Here is a 19,371-nt window from a genome sequence, read left to right as displayed (position 1 = left end):
CACCTGAGATAACAAGATATTATTGGGACAAATCTTCTTACCAAGTTTCATTAAGATCGGAAAATAAATGTGGCCTCTAGAGTGCTAACAAGGTTTCACTATAGCCATATAAGGAAAAATGCCCCGTCCCCTGGCGGCCATGTTTTCAACCAACTGGCATCATTTTCGAACTCGTCCAAGATATTATTGGGTTAAATCTTCTGACCAAGTTTCATGAAAATTGGACAATAAATGTGGCCTCTAGAGTGTTAACAAGATTTTACTATAGCCATATATAGCCATATAAGAAAAAATGCCCCGCCCCATGGCAGACATGTTTTTCAAGCAAAGGTTACCATTTTTTAAATCATCTAAGATATCATTGAGACGAATCTTCTGAGCAAATTTCATGAAGATCGAAATATAATGTGGCCTCTAGAGTGTTAACAAGGTTTTACTATAGCCATATACATGTAAGGAAAAATGCCCCGTCCCCTGACGGCCATGTTTTCAACCAACTGGCATCATTTTCGAACTCGTCCAAGATATTATTGGGATGAATCTTCTGACCAAGTTTCATGAAAATTGGACAATAAATGTGGCCTCTAGAGTGTTAACAAGATTTTACTATAGCCATATATAGCCATATAAGAAAAAATGCCCCGCCCCATGGCAGACATGTTTTTCAAGCAAAGGTTACCATTTTTTAAATCATCTAAGATATCATTGAGACAAATCTTCTGAGCAAATTTCATGAAGATCGGAATATAATGTGGCCTCTAGAGTGTTAACAAGGTTTTACTATAGCCATATACATGTAAGGAAAAATGCCCCGTCTCCTGGCGGCCATGTTTTTCAACCAACCAGCATCATTTTCGAACTCGTCCAAGATATTATTGGGATGAATCTTCTGACCAAGTTTCATGAAGATCGGACAATAAATGTGGCCTCTTGAGAGTTAACAAGATTTTACTATAGCCATATATAGCCATAAAAGTAAAATTGCCCCGCCCCTTGGCAGCCATGTTTTTCAAGCAAACGTTACCATTTTCGAACTCATCCAAGATATCATTGAAACCAATCTTCTGACCAAATTTCATGAAGATTGAACAATAAATGTGGCCTCTAGAGAGTGAACAAGGCAAATGTTGACGTCGCACAACGGACAATGCAAGACAGACAACAGACAAAAGGCGATCACAAAAGCTCACCATGAGCACGTTGTGCTCAGGTGAGCTAAAAATATTAAAAACTTTTAAAGTTATCGCAGGATCCAGAAAAACACCATTTTCAGCAGTATTTCTAGTCTATTTGTTGCCATAGCTATAGCAACCATAATTTTAGACGTAGGAACAAAATGAAATGACGTGCATAATTTCCATATTGCCATCTATCCATGTTCCAAGTTTCATGAAAAAATATTAAGAACTTTTAAAGTTATCGCAGGATCAAGAAAACCACCATTTTCAGCATAATTTGTAGTATATTTGTTGCCATAGCAACCAGAATTTTTGACGTAGGAACAAAATTTAATGACGTGCATAATGTCCATATTGCCATCTATCCATGTTTCATGAAAAAATATTAAGAACTTTTAAAGTTATCGCAAGATCCAGAAAAAAACACCATTTTCAGCAGTATTTCTAGTCTATTTGTTGCCATAGCAACCAGAAATTTTGACGTAGGAAAAAAATGAAATGACGTGCATAATGTCCATATTGCCATCTATCCATATTCCAAGTTTCATAAAAAAATATTGAGAACTTTTAGAGTTATCGCAGGATCCAGAAAAGTGTGACGGACGGACGGATACAAAACCATAAGTCCCCTCTGGTGAAACCGGTAGGGGACTAATAAACAGCGCTTCATGTTTTCCTGTTCAGTGCTCCAGCTAGGCCTAATTTTTGTGGGCACCCCGCCCTGCCCTTCTGAACCTCCGCCCTGCCCCCCCCCCCCCCCCCCCCAAAAAAAAAAAATATTTTTTTTTTTTTTTTTACATATGATTATAGATAAATCTCTTATAACATTACAAGTAACTAATTTATTTCTCATTGTAGACATTATATTTAAATGGTTTAAACTTTAATAATAATGGGAATAATATATTCTAACAATTATTAATAACATATAAATTTACATGCATGCGGAAGCATTCCAGAAAAGCCTGCACACTCGAAAGTGCCCTTTTGACAAAATTCAGCGCGTCAAAAGTGCCTTTTTGGCAAAAAACTAGTCCACCCTGCCCTTTTTAAATCCTAGCTGGAGCACTGCCTGTTGTTCGGTTGTCTCAATAAAAAGTGCGAACAAACTATGCAGATATATGTACAATTTGTGTGAAAAGTGTGGGTGTATTTATTGTTGAATAAAAAACGTGAACAGCAAATCAGGCGATACATGTGTGTTCAGTGGGAAACCCCCCATCCCGATAAGACGTTATAATCAACTTATTTCATCAAATCTCTATATAGTCAGATTTGCCCAAATTAATGTATTACTTAAGAAATTCTTGAGCACTTTTATCCTAAATATTTACCAGAATTTTCTTTTAAAAACAAAATATACGGGGTTATCGGTCGATGAATATATTAAGCAACGAGAAAAGAATTAAGTACGCAGTAATTGATAGAATTAGGTTGATATGAATCCATTGGGGAATCATTCGAGTCGGTATTATGGGTATCTATAATCTATGCATGAACCTTACCTTTTCCCACTTTCTCATTCTTGAGTGCTGTTTTAAAAGGCCATTTTACTACAGAAGCATAGTTAAGTGGCACAAATCAATTAAGCAAGGCAACATCTATGAACAATTTCAAGATGTCTAATGGCTCCCAAATTTACATTTCCATGTTCAAATTTGCACGTTCGTACTGCCCAACCATTTTTAAATCTAATTGATTTTAATAGCCACTTGTTTTCGCAATATGAAATTTTTTGTTATCGCCACTTTTCTTAAACTTTAGCATTTGGCAACACTTGCGAATGGCAGCGGGAGCCCTGCCCCAGCAGCTTTTAAGACATGCACTTGCTTCCATTTTTGGGAAGTTCTCAGCCAGGTATGTCTCCTATTATTTTTGCCTGAATTCTGATGACATATGTGCGCAAGCCTCTAGTCTTCATCAGCAGGTCTCCAGTACTTCACAGGACCTAGGGATGTTGTCTGGTCCATTTACAAATTGAATTGTGTAAAAAGTTTCTGCTCTCTTTTGGATATTATGTTTGGTGATTTCTTGTCAATTATTTTAAGATGAATGTTTGGAATTTGGTGAAGAAATGACCAACTATTTTATATTAATTGATACAGTTGCAAAAACAAAACTAATCTTGTGACACTTTATTGGCAAGAATTACACTAAGAATGTTGACTAGATATTTTTAATATTTCTGTACTTCACTACATATTCTAATTTGATTGAGAATTGTTAATAAAAAAATCACCATAAACAAGTCTACCTTACTTACTTTTCGTCGTGGTGTCAGTTGAAAAATATCACTTTTTTACCTAATAATTAATATTATGAAGTACAAAAATATTTAAATAATAAAAATACTATTGCTAAAAGAAAAAGAACAAATTAAAAACATAAAGCATTTACAAACAGTCACCTGTTACTTTTAACTTTTAAATAATGAAGTCATATTGTGTAAATATAATAATAGTTAATGAATACATCAAATTAACGCTTTTAAATCTTAATTAGTTATTACTATCAAAGAAAGACAACTCGTACTATCTATGATATTATACCTTTGTTGATGTTTTCCTCCAAAGAGTGAACGTTTATAACGAAACTCAGGCACAGGACACTTATAACTATATTCGTCCCCATATCAAACTATATAAAATGGTCGAAATGTCAGCATACACCGTAATTTCGAATACATTTCGCATGTCTACATGTAATTTATTAATTAAAATCTCACTGAACTTTTTCCAAATTTTCTTCAACAGGTGCGCTGATAACTACGCATATTATTAAACATCGAAGACATTTTTCGAAAATTTTACACATATTTAACAAACATATATGATGTCATTGTGTACTGTTCATTTGATATATGTTGGGGAAATTTCGACAAAAATATACTTGCAATACTGGGAACTATATTCTTCAATGATTGTACTTCGGTCCTCAGCAGCCTTACCTTTGACCTCAAGCTTTGCAAAAAAGCTTTATCTCGTTAACGCATCCAGCAAAGACAATTCGCATCCAGCATAAAGACGAACGCCAATCACAGTATCTAAGATGTACTGACAACATAGAAAACAAAACTGTAACGCTGATAAACCTGTGATCCTGTTAGTGTAAGATCTTTTGTTAAACACTCATTTATTGCGCAATATTAGTAACTCAACATTACTGATTGTCCAGAGGAGTGACTTCCCTTTGTAATAAATTCTACATGCATTTCTCGATGACTCGTTGTTATATGGCAAGTCGGGGTCATAATACAAACAAAGGATAGGTCCCTGGGTAAGTAAAATAACTAATATACGTAACATCCATACATATGGACATTAAATGTCATAATTTCATTATTTAATACATATTATCAAACAAACGTGTATCATTTATTTTCACGAGTGTTAATTGACCAGTCGCCTAATTATTAGGGTGGCAGACGTTTCTCCCCCAAGACGTTTCTTCCCCAGACATGATTCATTCACAATTTTTTTCCCAAATGAGTCGTTTCATCGAAGCAAAAATTCCCAAAATGACCAATTTTGTCGATAAAAAATTCCCAATTTGGTCAGACTCCTTTTCCCAAAATAGGCAGAAAAACCCCTGTAAGTGGAATAGTATCCTTCCGTAACCCAAATTCGACGACATCTAAATTCGACGATGTTCTATTTTTATCGGTTTAAATTTAAATTGATGATTATTCTCTTGGAATCATTTCAAAGAATTACAGCCGAGTTAAAAATTATTATTTTAAGCTATATAAGTGTTTTTATTATTCGCTAAATATTGCTTTATGTATCCATTATATCGTCGAATTTGGGTCACACCGGGATATGTTACAAATTAAACAATCATAACTGTTGTATTGAGTAAACGAACACCTTTTATGTTCTTTGATGATCATTTTAAGTGGAATGGTATGTTACAAAGTAAAGAATTACTATTATTGAATTTATGAATTCATTTTGCTACAAACAAATACAATTATACATATATATACTAAAAACATTTTACACTGATTCATTCTGTTATTAGAATTTACTGCAATAATATTATTCATATGTATCATAGTGATTGACATTTTCAGAGTTTGTGAGTTTGTGCATTGGATATAATATTTTCTTAGTGTTCTTGTGTTAGAATTCATAATGTCGATCTTTGTTTAGATTGTAAGAACATTGTTAGTGAACAAGAAGAAGCTATTGAATGTGATTTATGTCACAAGTGGCAGCATCGAACATGTGGAAGTGGTAAGTCAATTTAGATAATTATATAATGTTAGAATTCTATTTCTCATAAATGTGTATACTGGAGCACTACAATTCCACGTAAACTTAAGTCCCTTGACAGGTATGCCTTTGTAATTTATTTACTGGACTTTAATTGGGATAAAAGAAGTTTTTCCATTAAAAATATGTCTGAATAACAGCTATACAATCAGCTGAAAAAAGCCCTGAGTTACAAGGCAAATATAAATGTGCATCTTAAGTCTTAAGAAAAACAGATTTTATACCTGGTGTTTTACATGAAACAGTCTAATTTTTTACACTTTCCTTTAAACAGGTTTACTGGGATACAATCTTTAATTTTGATAAATAACTATTTTTTTTCGCTAATATTAATTAACAACACACAACTACACGATATGAGGCACAAATGGTACAATATACAAGCGTTGATTAGATTAGCAAGTGTATTACACAAGATAACAGATAGTTTATAACAGGTGCAATATACAGGCAATATCAGCATTGATAAGCTCTGAATGCCGGACAGATTGTTATCTGTTTATTGTTAGGTGTGAAATTAGGGTGTTTTTAGGGATTGTCTTGTTATTTTGTTGACTGTTAATGTAACACGCAGGTCATGTTTGGCATTTTATTATTTTATTGCCAATTAAGCAAATGGATATGGTATCATATGAAAATTAAAAAAAAGGGATTATTTGCAAAATAATGTTTCCAATACCATAACTATTTAAATATACACATTTTACAAATAAATGCTGTTTTAAACAAATATAAACCATCATATAAGATTGATTTAGAATTAAACAAAATTAATAATTTTGAGACATAAAACAATCATAAGATATTGTATATAATGAAGACAAACATAAGCTTAATTATGTTTCAATACAGGCCCGTACCCAGGCCATGGGCCCAGGGGCCCGGGCCCCCCCAGCTGGCTGTCGAACTATGATTTTTTTTAATAATCGGCCCACTGCAATTTTTTCTCTCGTGCAAGGGCCCACAGTACACTTTCCCTCAAAACAAAAGAGCAGCTATGTTTTATTGTCCCTGATAAACAAGGGGATTAACGCTCGCCAATCGAGATAAGCCTCTCAGCAATGTTTTCTAATCGCCTTGTACACACATCCCCGATCAGTCTCCCATTGTGATCATGAATGCTTCATCTATCGATGGTTGATGTAATGTATTTTGATACGTGCAGCGAATGGAAGCAACTGCTACAAGAGTTCGTAGACTATGGTCTGATAATTGCCGACGCAGTTTTTTTCCTTCTTTGAGAAGGCCCTAGACGTATTTTTCCCTTCTAAAAGTTTAAAAAAAAATAAACCTTTTATTGGGAATTTTTAGGTCCCAATATATACTTTTTGCATTGAGAATAGGGCACTGAATTTGAAATGGAACAAAAACACGGACAAAGGTATGAAAAACTGAGTATTTATAATTTTTGAAAGGAAATCACTGAAAAAGACTACAATGAGATAGTTAACATGTTTGTTTAAAAGAAAAACAGATTCATAAATTTGCCGAGCAACAGATTAGAATTTGGCAGAATTCAGTATTTAACATAATTGAGTACCGAGAATTGAGTAATATCAACCTATTAATGGCTCATTGGTAAAAAATGAAAATTGAAACAACAAATCGATCTCATTATATAAGTTAACCTGATCCAGTGTAGAAAAATATTGTATAATTAAATTATCTCTTTCCTTGAATTTGTTTGAAAACATTAAAATATGTTAAATTGATTATTTAAGACTTTCATTATTTCCCCCCAAAATTAGGCGTTTCGCGCAATTTTTTCCCCAAAAAATGGCAAGGTCTTTCCCAAAAAATCAGATTTAAAAAAACCTGTGACGTTATTGATTTGTGAAAAAAATGGTAGAAGCAATACGAGAGTTTATGTGGGTAATCGTCAGTTTAAACCTGTAAGTTTCGGAAATCTAAAGCTTTTAATATTGTTGTGAATTCACACCAATGTTTAAAGCTTAAGACTTCCGAAATGTGCTGATTTACTTGTCATATTCCATTAATTCATATCACAAAATATGTTTTTATAAGCATTAAAATTCACCTTGCAAAGTGCCAAATTAAAAAAGTATATGTATAGGGAGGGGGGACCCCTCCCAAACCCTCCCCGGTTGGGCCCCCCAGTAAAAAAATCCTGGGTAGGGCCCTGCAATAGTAATTTATGAAATAAACAAACAAATCAACCAAAAGCTGAGAAAATCTAAATATATTATATTAGAAGTTCATAAATTAAATGGAATACAAATAACTATCCTTATTAAAAGAAACACTAGTTACCAGTTAAACCCCCAAAAAAGATTTCTAAAACCCAAAAAAAATCAAACAAGATGCTTCATAGATCCAGTTAATTAAAGACTTCATAAGCAAAATAATCATTTTGATAATAAATCAAGAATATACTTCAACCAAACAATGATACATTTATTGGGGGGGAAACGTCTGCACTAAAACTAAAATGGGGGAGAAACGTCTGGGGAGGAAACGTCTTTGGGGGGAAACGTCTTGGGGAGGAAATGTCTTGGGGGGGAAAGGTCTGGCATTTTAATTATTAAATACGCGATTGCTCCGCCCAGTATGGCAGTAAGTTGTGTTTTCATAAAATGCTTATTCCAATTTATGAAATCCAATATGGCAAATCAGTCTCACATGGTAAAATGCTGTAAAATTGTAAAACTTATTTCATGATAATTTCAGTTCGGGTAATTCATAAGAAAAGCTAAAGCCAGCTTGACTATAAGAAATGTCACATCAGGATAGCCATATTCCACCCTGTCCAGAACTGCCCAAGGATCTTGACCAGACAGCACCTTGGGATACTAGTAATACCCCAAATCCTGAAATGTATGAGAAGTCGGCCCAGAATTTGCTGTCACATTTAAAATCATTTGACAAAAAGGCTCTGAAAAAGACAGGTACGTCAAATCTAAATAAGTTGCAATTTTCATAATCATTAGCTGTTCATAATTTATTGTAATTCTCATAATCATGAACTGTTCATAATTTATGTGTAATTCTCATTTTTGTATTAAAAATCATTCAAATATTTTATTTCACATGTTTTGTGGCTGTTTACAGAGACATGCATCAAGACAGAGGATGGTAAGATTTTGCAGGAGACCCATGACAGCTGTGGTAACTATGCCACGAAAGTAACCAATAAAGACCAGTATGGGTTTGTGCCGGATATGTGTCTGGATTTACAAGTTGGGGAGATCAGGGACAATCTCATAATGGGTAATGTACAGGGCCAATTTTTCACAAACATCAATCAGGAAATTGTTAACATAAATTCCTGAAATTCATTAAGTTCATTAAAGCGGGTATATACGATTTTTTATATGTGTTTAATTGTAATATATTGATAAAATATGTTACAATAACACAAAATAGGCAAGAAAAATTATACATTAAAGCCGAATTTCATAAAATGCAGCAAAGGCAAATTAGCGCCCCGAGCCGATAGTGACATACAAATTTTCCTACAATAACCGAAGCATTCGTCTTTGCAGTAGGATCGGAGATAGTGTTCGTGTGTCGTATGAATAGATATCGTTGCAGGAATTCAAATAAACCGTTAAACTAAGTTTAGATGCACATCGTACATGTATGGTATACATGCTGGCGAATTCGGCTGTACAGCCGTTTTCAATTTCAGAATTAAATATCTGGCTTATTTCGCATTTTTCGACACATGTTCTTCTTAACTTTTATTTTAATTTATATTGAAATATATATATAATAAGTTTTTTACACAGTTTATATAAATTCATAAATATTTGACAAAATCGTATATACCCGCTTTAAGTCTGTGTATGTCTGTGAAGATCTTAAGGGATCATTTTTTGTTTATTTTGCAACAAGTCAATCATGTTGCGATATTTGATCTTATTTATTATGCTCCCCCAAAATTTATTTTGGGGGGAGCATATAGTTGCCGCTTGGTCTGTCCGTCCGTGTGTCCGTCCGTGCACAATTTTTGTCCGGGCTATTTCTCAGCAACTAATGACTGGAATTCAATGAAACTTTATGGGAAGCTTCACTACCAAGAGGACATGTGTATATTATCAGCCGGTTCTGGTCGGATGATTTTTCACAGAGTTATGGCCCTTAAAAAATTTTCTATAAAAAATTATTGTCCCCCCCCCCAACTACTGTGCCCTCGAGACGTTTCCTTTTATCTGAATATATAGTGCAATATTGTGACAAAAAAAACTTTGGGGATTATCACCCGTCTCCGATGGTTTCTTGTTTTTTCAGAAAATGTTATAGAATTGTAAATCGAGTCGAGATGTCCAAAGGAACTTGTGTTATATCAAGAGTACTTTCATTTGCAAACTTCAAAGTAATGTAAGACATGTAAGTTGATGTTACACAGACTTATTTTATTATCCTGTCAAAGGTTTAGAGATATAGCTTTGGCGTTGTCCTTTAGTCCGTTTGCACACAAGACTGTGACAAACTATTCTGGGCTATATCTCAGATACTATACATAATTTCAACATATAAAACTTAATTGGTGTATAGATATAGATGTGGAGAAGTGCCGTGTACAAGAACCATAACCCTACACTTTCAAGATTTCAACGTGAAACTTCATGGGTGTATAGATATCAATAAGGAGAATTGCAATGCATGAAAACAATTAACCTGCACTTTATTTTACAGTTATGGCCATGTTCATCCATCTGCACCCATCAATTAAGAACATGTATTCAGTTTGGATATCAATATAACAAATTTGGTTGTTGATACAAAGTGCAGCGCATAGGACATGTTTTTCTATTATGTTGAGGGGAGGAACTTTCTTGTTTTTTTTTTGCATTTGTTTACTTGTCAACGGTCCTTTACATTTGCATGTGGTATCTTTTGTTTACCTGTAGGTTTTACCAAACTGATGGAAAAAGGACACTTGGATAGATATTCTTAAGGCTTTTAATTACACTATTGACCATCTTACCTTAAGCTTAAATCATGATGCGTTTCAATGTTGCAGGATCACAAGACATTGCAGCAGACAGGGAGATCCTAAAGAAGTATAATGTGACGCACATACTGAACCTTGCAAATCTAGTGAAGAATTACTTTTCAGATTCAATTAAATACATGAACATCATTATCAACGACATGCCAACAGAGGACGTCCTTCAACATTTCCAAAAAGCATTTGCATTTGTAGACAGTGGAAGACAGTGTGGCTCTGTATTCATCCACTGCAATGCCGGCATATCACGTGCATCGACTTTCACTATCGGCTATTTGATGTATTCAGAGAAGATGCCACTGAGTGAAGCATACGCTGATGTAAAATCAAAACGGCCTGCTATACAGCCTAATGTCGGGTTTATGAAACAACTTGAAAGTTATAATAACATTCTTGGACTGCTGCCCAGACTGTGTGAAAGGACTACCAATTAAGATGTTTAGGTTTTATGAAACAACTTGAAAGTTATAATAAAATTCTTGGACTGCATGAAGGGACTACCAATTAAGATGTTTTAAGGGGGAAGGACAATATCAACTGAAATCAATAAAATTTAATTATTATTATAATTACATATGTGATTCTTTTACAATGATTACGTAGATTATAATTTATAATGCAAATTCAATTACCATATATTTTCACATTTTTTGTGTGAAATGTCTCGAGTCATCTGCAGTTGCAGCAAATTGAAATTTCAAATAATATCAGCCTATTGTTAATCATAATTTACATTTATGTCAGTTAAGACACATCAATGCTATTTAATGCTGTGCTGTATTCTCTGCCGTGGTCATTAAAGGGACATTAGAAACATCTAACTTTATATGCTATGTTTATTATTTAGGTGTCTATCGCAATTGTTGTTTATTTTTGGTGTTTTCACTTCATATACACTTATAGTTGTTAAAGCAGCAACCACATACTAATACAATATCCTGGAAAGAGAAAAATAATGCATTTGAATATCACCTGTACTTTTGTTTGATAACTGACGACAGAAATGAATCTAAATTTAATTTTAGTGCAGATTCGTTTATAGGACACAAAGACACAATTGTTGTTTACGGATCATTAGCTCATCTATTTTTTGAAAAAAAATTATGAGCTATTGTCATCACCTTGGCGTCGGCGTTGGCGTCGGCGTCCGGTTAAGTTTTGCGTTTAGATCCACTTTTCTCAGAAAGTATCAATGCTATTGCATGTAAACTTGGTACACTTACTTACTATCATGAGGGGACTGGGCAGGCAAAGTTAGATAACTCTGGCTTGCATTTTAACAGAATTATGTGCCCTTTTTATACTTAGAAAATTGAAAATTTTGGTTAAGTTTTGTGTTTAGGTCCATTTTATTCCTTAAGTATCAAAGCTTTTGCTTTCATACTTGCAACACTTACTAACTATCATAAGGGGACTGTGCAGGCAAAGTAATGAAACTCTGACTGGCATTTTGACAGAATTATGTGACCTTTTTATACTTAGAAAATTGAAAATTTTGTTAAGTTTTGTGTTTAGGTCCACTTTATTCCTACAGTATCAAAGCTATTGCTTTCGTACTTGGAACACTCGCAAACTATCATAAGGGTACAGTAAAAGGACAAGTTGCATAACTCTGGTTGTCATTTTTACGGAATTATGGCCCTTTTTTGACTTAGTAACTTTGAATATATGGTTAAATTTTGTGTTTCGATCCACTTTACTTCTAAAGTATCAAGGCTATTGCTTTCAAACTTCAAATACTTTCATGCTATCATGAGGTTACTGTATCTGGCAAGTTGAATTTTACCCTGACCTTTGAATGACCTTGACTGTCAAGGTCAAATTATTAAACTTTGACAAAACTACTCTTACCTGACATACCACAATAGACTCCAACCAAACCATCCCCCATGCCCTCCCCCCTCCCCCCCCCCCCCGATTTTTTTTTTTTTTTTTTTTTTTTTTAAGGTCATCTCACAAATGACCACCACCACCCTCACACTATACTATATCCCCCCCCACCCCACCCCCCCAAATTGTTTTTTTTTTAAACGGTTAAAAAACACAAATATTTATTTTATTATTTTATGTTTGAAATAAACCATCCAACCATCGCACCCCCACCCCCCCGAATTCCCCCCCCCCCCTAATTTTTTTTATTTTTTTTAAGATCATCTCAAAAATGACCACCACACCCTCACACTATACTATACCCCCCACCCCCCGAATCCCTTGCCCACCCCCCCCCCCCCCCCCCGAATTCCCCCCCTAAATTTTATTTTTTTATTTTTTTAGATCATCTCACAAATAACCACCACACCCTCACACTAATCCCCCCCCCCCTAATTTACTAATTAACGGTTAAAAAACACAAATATTTATTTTTATGATTTTAGGTTTGAAACCAAAAGAACTAGTCTTAAATAGATCGTGTATACGACAAACGGGACGATTTTAACTTTGAAATTGTGAATTTTCCGTTTCTAGATGGCAACATCCCTAAAGGACCTTCCTATGGTATTTACATTTCGCAGTTGGTACGTTATGCTAGAGCATGTTCGTGTATTAAAGATTTTAATGATCGTAATCTAATATTAACTAAAAAATTGCTAAAACAAGGCTTTTTGTATCATAACCTAAGAAATAAATTTGCTAGATTTTACTCTAAGTATGGTGATTTAATTTCAAAATATAATGTTTCTTTAAAATGGCATTTAAATAATGGAATCTCCCATCCATCATTTTATGGAGATGTTTTGAAGCGTGTCCGCAAACTAAAATATGTTAAACCAAATGTTCATATTAAACTTTTCAATTTAATTAACTTGTTTTTATCAAAAGGATACGATGCTTATGTACTTAAAAACACGTGTTTGATGGTTTTCGATTCATTATATCTTTCTTCCCTTAAAATTTGGAATCATTAGTGATATTATAGGCATTTTTCACTGTTGAATAAAATTTTGTCATTGTGTCGTATGAACAAATCTGCATGAATACTACATTATAGGCATTTTTCACTGTTGAATAAAATTTGTCATTGTGTCGTATGAACAAATCTGCATGTAAACTACATTTGGACTCAAATCGTACATCAAATCATTTCTGTCTTCAGTTGTCAAAACACCTATATACTGTTTGATTCCAATAATGTCGCTTTAATGGTATTACCATTTGTATTCATTTGCTTCTTAATATTAAATCACGTAAACTTGTTTATTAGTAGCACAGCCCCATTAATATTTTTATTTAGTACTGCCCTTGGAATTTGTTCACGTCATTATGTCATTATGGATTTTTGTGACGTCATACGACCGACTTTCCCAGTTGTAATCTACATGCATAGGTCATTGGGTTTATAATGTTCCATTTTATTTATATTTTCTCTCTGATAGGCGTTTCTTGTTTGATTTAATTATTTTTAATTTGTTTAGCAGTCACATAAACAACCAAGCTATGTAATATGGAATTTTTACACCCATTATTGCTGCTTCTTCCTGTATTTGCGCGATGATTATCTGAGATATTAACTCTATGATTCTACATTCTCAAATCTTTTCTATAAAGAAGGAATGTAGTTGACAATTGTTAATAGTTTTATTTGATCGTTCGTCAAAAAGTTGTAATTCTGTTACTCTTGTATCTTCAATGCAATTGAGTAATTAAATAGTAATTAAATTGAATGCGTTTTAATTCCCTTTTATTATTGTTTAATTTGAGTTACAATGCTATGACGTTAAATTTTATTTACACTTAAATGTATTATGAATATTGCTGGGCCAAGTGTGAGGTTGAGCGCTCTATAACCAGGTTTAAACCCCCAATGCTTTGCATTGACCGTTCCAAGGCGGTGACCCCAGCTTTATTCATATTTTGTGTTTATGTTGGTTTGTATTGTGCTGTATTGTGCTGTTTTGTACTGTTTGGGCAATCGGTCACTTGCCTTAAATAAAGGACCAACTAATTATTTTTAATGAAAATTCAATACTGCTCCAGCAGCTGGAGTTTCACTTCTTTATATTGAAATACTGTCCCCCCCCGAATTCCCCCCCCCCCCCTTAAATTTTTTTTTTTTTTTTTTTTTTTTTTAAGATCATCTCACAAATGACCACCACACCCTCACACTATACTATACCCCCCCCCCACCCCACCCCCCAATTTATTTTATTTTGAAACGGTTAAAAAACACAAATATTTATTTTAATCATTTTATGATTGAAATACTGTCCAACCATCGCACCCAAGAATACCCCCCCCCCCAATTCTCCCCCCCCCCCCCCTCTAATATTTTTTTTTTTTTTTTAATATCATCTCACAAATGACCACCACACCCTCACACTATACCCCCCCACCCCACCCCCCCCCCCCCAATTTATTTTTTTTGAAACGGTTAAAAAAACACAAATATTAATTTTTATTATTTTATGTTTGAAATACCGTCCAACCATCGCACCCAAGAATCCCCCCCCCCTCCCAGCCCCCCCTCCCGAATTTTTTTTTCGCATTTTTGGAAGATAATGTAATAAATGTCCACGCCCACACACTAAACACCCCTCTTCACTCCACCCCTCCCTCCTTTGTGATTGAAAATGAGAGTCCCTTCACCTTTAAAAAAAAAATAGATGAGCGGTCTGCACCAGCAAGGCGGTGCTCTTGTTTTAATATCCTGCAACAATATCTATTCATACGACACATGAACACTTACTCTGATCCTAATAAAAAGACAGTTCCGCTGGGCTTAGAGGACTGGGAACAGTCATGTAAAATATCGAATATAATCTATATTTTTTATAAGCAACTTGTAGCAAGATGAGTTGCAGATAATTGGTCAGTTACCACATTTTAACTAACTCTATTGATCTGTTGATTCTTTTCAGCTTGATTAAACACTGAAAAATGCCAATAATTTCACTTTATCATATATGAAAGTATGTACAGTTTGAAATTGTGATAATTTAATGGATGTGTTATAAATGTTAAGAGACCATATTTACTGGCAGGCTGATGCGAAATATTTCCTGATTTTCAAGTTTGTTTGAATAATTGAAGTTATACAATAGCTACCCAAAGACAATGTTCTCGACCATTCTTCTGCTTTAAAAGTGTTCTGTACATTGTCTTTGAAAAATCTGATTGCAGCAAAAACCTTGGAAACAATAAATGCGTCTTTCTGTCAGAAAACAAAAAGTAGGGTATTCAGAGTGTTTGTTCATCTGGGATAAATAAAAATAAACCATGTCAGATAATATAACACGTTTTAATTACCGAGTAATTATTGATAATTTAATAATCACTCATTTGTACTTTACAATGTTAAGGTAGTAATAAAATAATTATTGAGGAATTTATACATATGTTTTGGATCATTCTTTAACTGAGCTTTCTAGTGTGTTAATGTCACAAGCAATTGGATAAATAGTTTATGGATTTACACTGAGCATGAAACGCAACTATCTCACATTAGAGGAATAATACAGTAAAGGAACCAATCAAGTGTGCAAAACTGAGACTGGAAAAAGTATGAATGATTGTATGTGGTTTGAAACATCAATGTTGTCAAATGTTCTACTCATTTAAGATAGGTTGCGCTAAGTTTTTGGTTGTTTAAATGAAAACGATATTTTTGTGCAAAGGTTTTCAAAGCTTTTGGTGCTTGCTTTATTGAGAATGATACTACAAGAAAAAAAACATATAAACATTGGTCATCTAACTTAAGCAGACACTTAGATTCAGTCACTTTGAGCACTTGCCTTGACTGGCTGCTGTACACAGGTTGGACTGTTAGTACAAAAGGGACATTATTCTGCTTAATTGAAGGTCAGATGTCTGTCCCTTGATCAGTAACCATATAAAATGGCCCTTAAGGCAACATTTAACCAGAATGTTGAAAGAAAAAAAGGGCCCTCAATCAATGACCATAATAATAATAATGACTACTAACGCAAACTTTAACCTGAATGTTGTAAGAACAAAAAGGGGGATAATGCAGCTAAATGACAGGTCATAGTTATAAGCCTTGATCAGAACAGAACATATTTTATTCACGTAAACTTTACAGTTTTTTGTTATATATATATATGCATACATGTTGTACATATAATAATTATTTGATCAGTACCCTCAAATGAAGATTTAAAAGACATGTGTGAAGTTTCAATAAAATATGTGTAGTAGTAACAGAGATATGTACGTGGCATGCAAACCCAATACAGGATTTCATCTTGCAAACAAACATGTACTTAATTGATTGTTAAAGTATAAAAGTGGGCATACCGGTAATCATACAGAAAGGCTGGTCACAGTTATTGCTCTTGATCATATACTGATTATTATGGCCTTGAATATGAATATGTAAAGTGGATAGAGTTTTTATTATAGACATATGGAGATGGTGAAAGCAAACTGAATTCATGATAATGGAGATGGTGAAAGCAAACTGAATTCATGATAGTCTGGCAGTAAAGTGGCATTTTTTTTTACCAAACCAGACATTGAGGTGTATAGATAATGATTAGGTGTTTTTTGTTAGGGGACATAAAACTGATGAAGAATCCAAATGATGCCGGGCTGGTATCTTTGGGGATTTTGAGAAATGCAAGATGGCGGCCGTTTTCAGTCTTATTTGTTAAAACATATGGATATTCATTATTTTATGTATTATAATGACATTTTGAGATTGTTAAACATGGTCCATATAAATAAAGAAGTGCAAACGTGTGTAATATAAAAAAGAAAGTGGCATCCAAAATGGCTGCCAGAATCAAGATGGCTGCTCAAAGAGTGCGCCTAAAACCAAGATCATGTCCTAATTTTCTCATAAGACTAATAAATGTGGAAAAATATTACCATTAAGTAGCAATTTAGTGTTTAATAAGTGTTCCATAACATGAATTTTAATAATACATAATATACAGAGTATAGTATAACAAGAACATATCGACCTAATCCTGACCATTGGAGAAAAGTAATATTATCTTTGTGTACGGTAACAGCAACTTTGTCAAATGTATGATTTGTGTTATTACAATACACAGATTTAATATATGCCACAAAGCACATTATATATCAATTGTAACACCATAATATGTATTATATTGTTGATTAAGGTTATGATAAGGTCACATTTTTCAAACATCATGGTATAAAGTAGTACATGTAAGTAAACTAGTTTAGCTGTATATATGTTGTGAGTTGTTGTCTAGCATTTAGTGATTTTCTAATGTAAATATCAGTTCAGTTCCCTTGATTGTCTTTGATACCAACAATTACACAAGAAAAGTATTGCAGATGCAAAGCATCAAAGGGCGTCGGGAATTTCAGTGTAAAAGGCACTCAATGAAGTTACATGGAACAATTTTTTTTTCTACTGTAAATATTAATATATTGGCCGATTATTTTAAACAAAATAGAAAAAGATACTGGTATAACCATTATCTATAATTTTGTGTTATAACCCCCAAATAACCATTATTTATGATGTTGTGTTATAACCCCCAAATAACCATTATCTATGATTTTGTGTTGTAACCCCCAAATATTCATAGTTCATTTTATTTACATTGGTTTCCTTTTTTTTACTGGCATCCGTGTGCAGTTTTCATTAATGGAACAGAACTGTGTTGGTTTAAAAAAATCTGCTTCATCTTGTAAGCGTAATTGCATATTTTTCTCAACTTCAAGGGGAGATGATTCTGAACTTATTCTTACGTTGCTCATTTACAATAGGGGTTGAGTACTCATTGATATGAAAACACTGTAAAAGTTTGAAAAAAATTGAATGAAAACTGTAAATTGCATAAAGAATCTGCATTTCACAATACTTTGAAATTCAGTAAAAGATCATAATAGATTTATTGCTCCGATATTCATCATTTTCAATAGGGTTCGAGTAATACTGATATAAAAACACTTAACAAGTTTGGAAAGATTCAGACGAAAGTTGTGAAATCTTTTAAACAAGTGGAAATTGTTTATTTTGTCAAATTTAATAGAAAAAAAATTCTGGACTTATTGTCCCGATGTTTCTCATTTTAAATGAGGTAAAAATGCTCATTGATATGAAGACACTGTAAGAATCTGATGAAAAATGTTGACATAATCACCTAACCAAGCAGTTTTTCACTTTTATTTTTAAATTCAAGGAGACATAATTCTGGACTTATGGTTTGATATAGCTCATGTAGAGTTTGGGTTGGGTCCTCATTGATAAAAAAACCTGTGCAAGTTTGGGAACAATCGGATGAAAATTTTGGACTTCGAACAACGATTTCAAAATTTCTCAACTTCTAAGGAAGATAACTATGGACGTAATGGTCGGATAATGCTAAAGGGCCCATACCACCTGGATAGTAATACGTGTCGCGCTTTGCGCTCTATATGTGGTTCTTAAAAAAAAAACTCCGAGGAGTGCTTGACTCTAGGGAAACGGGTTGCTGGGACACAGCTCCTCCTTGATAAGCAGCTGCTTCCTTTTTCGCAACTCATTGTAACAATCAATAATACCTGTCGCGCTTCGCGCTCTATATGTGGTAGGGATAGTACTTAGGGCCTATGATAGACAACCATAAAAATACATGGATAATAGATGTGTTGTTTGCATTTATTTGTTAATATAAAAACACGTGTATTTTTTTATAAGATATTTAAGTAATGTAAGAAATTTTAATTAACGTTGTCACCACGCGGCATCCATGAATTTTAATAAAAATGTCCAATAGTAGTAAAATGGATTTTAAAATGTCTACATAAAATAAAGCTTTATTACATTTATTAACCTGACTGAAAAAAATTGTCAGCCGCCGAACTGTTCCGTTCGTGCCGGAACCTGGGATTGAACCGATGCCTTTAGATGATTGTTGCGCAAACAACTTCAGTCTAACGCTTTCCCAACTGAGCTATTCCGGCTGACATCATTTATGTACTGCTATTTGGTAAAGTTGTGTATAGCAATCGTTATTATATGTCT

General features: G+C 33.8%; 1 protein-coding gene across 2 annotated transcripts; it reads left to right on the top strand.

Annotated features, from left to right (window-relative positions):
• The first annotated feature begins 4,316 nt into the window (after positions 1-4,316).
• Positions 4,317-11,123, top strand: LOC127854826 (dual specificity protein phosphatase 19-like). Of its 2 annotated transcripts, XM_052389892.1 has the most exons (5): positions 4,317-4,454; positions 5,330-5,413; positions 8,141-8,358; positions 8,522-8,680; positions 10,440-11,123. In XM_052389892.1, exons 3-5 carry the CDS (start codon positions 8,187-8,189, stop codon positions 10,859-10,861), a joined length of 753 nt encoding a protein of 250 aa, XP_052245852.1. In that variant the 5' UTR covers positions 4,317-4,454; positions 5,330-5,413; positions 8,141-8,186; the 3' UTR covers positions 10,862-11,123. The 2 variants fall into 2 exon arrangements, with proteins under 2 accessions (XP_052245852.1, XP_052245853.1); XM_052389893.1 differs by lacking the exon at positions 5,330-5,413 and having other exon boundaries at positions 4,326-4,454.
• The last annotated feature ends 8,248 nt before the right edge of the window (positions 11,124-19,371 follow it).

This window comes from Dreissena polymorpha, chromosome 13 (assembly GCF_020536995.1).
Source record: "Dreissena polymorpha isolate Duluth1 chromosome 13, UMN_Dpol_1.0, whole genome shotgun sequence".
NCBI lineage: Eukaryota > Metazoa > Mollusca > Bivalvia > Myida > Dreissenidae > Dreissena > Dreissena polymorpha.
This window is presented reverse-complemented; position numbering and strand designations above follow the sequence as displayed.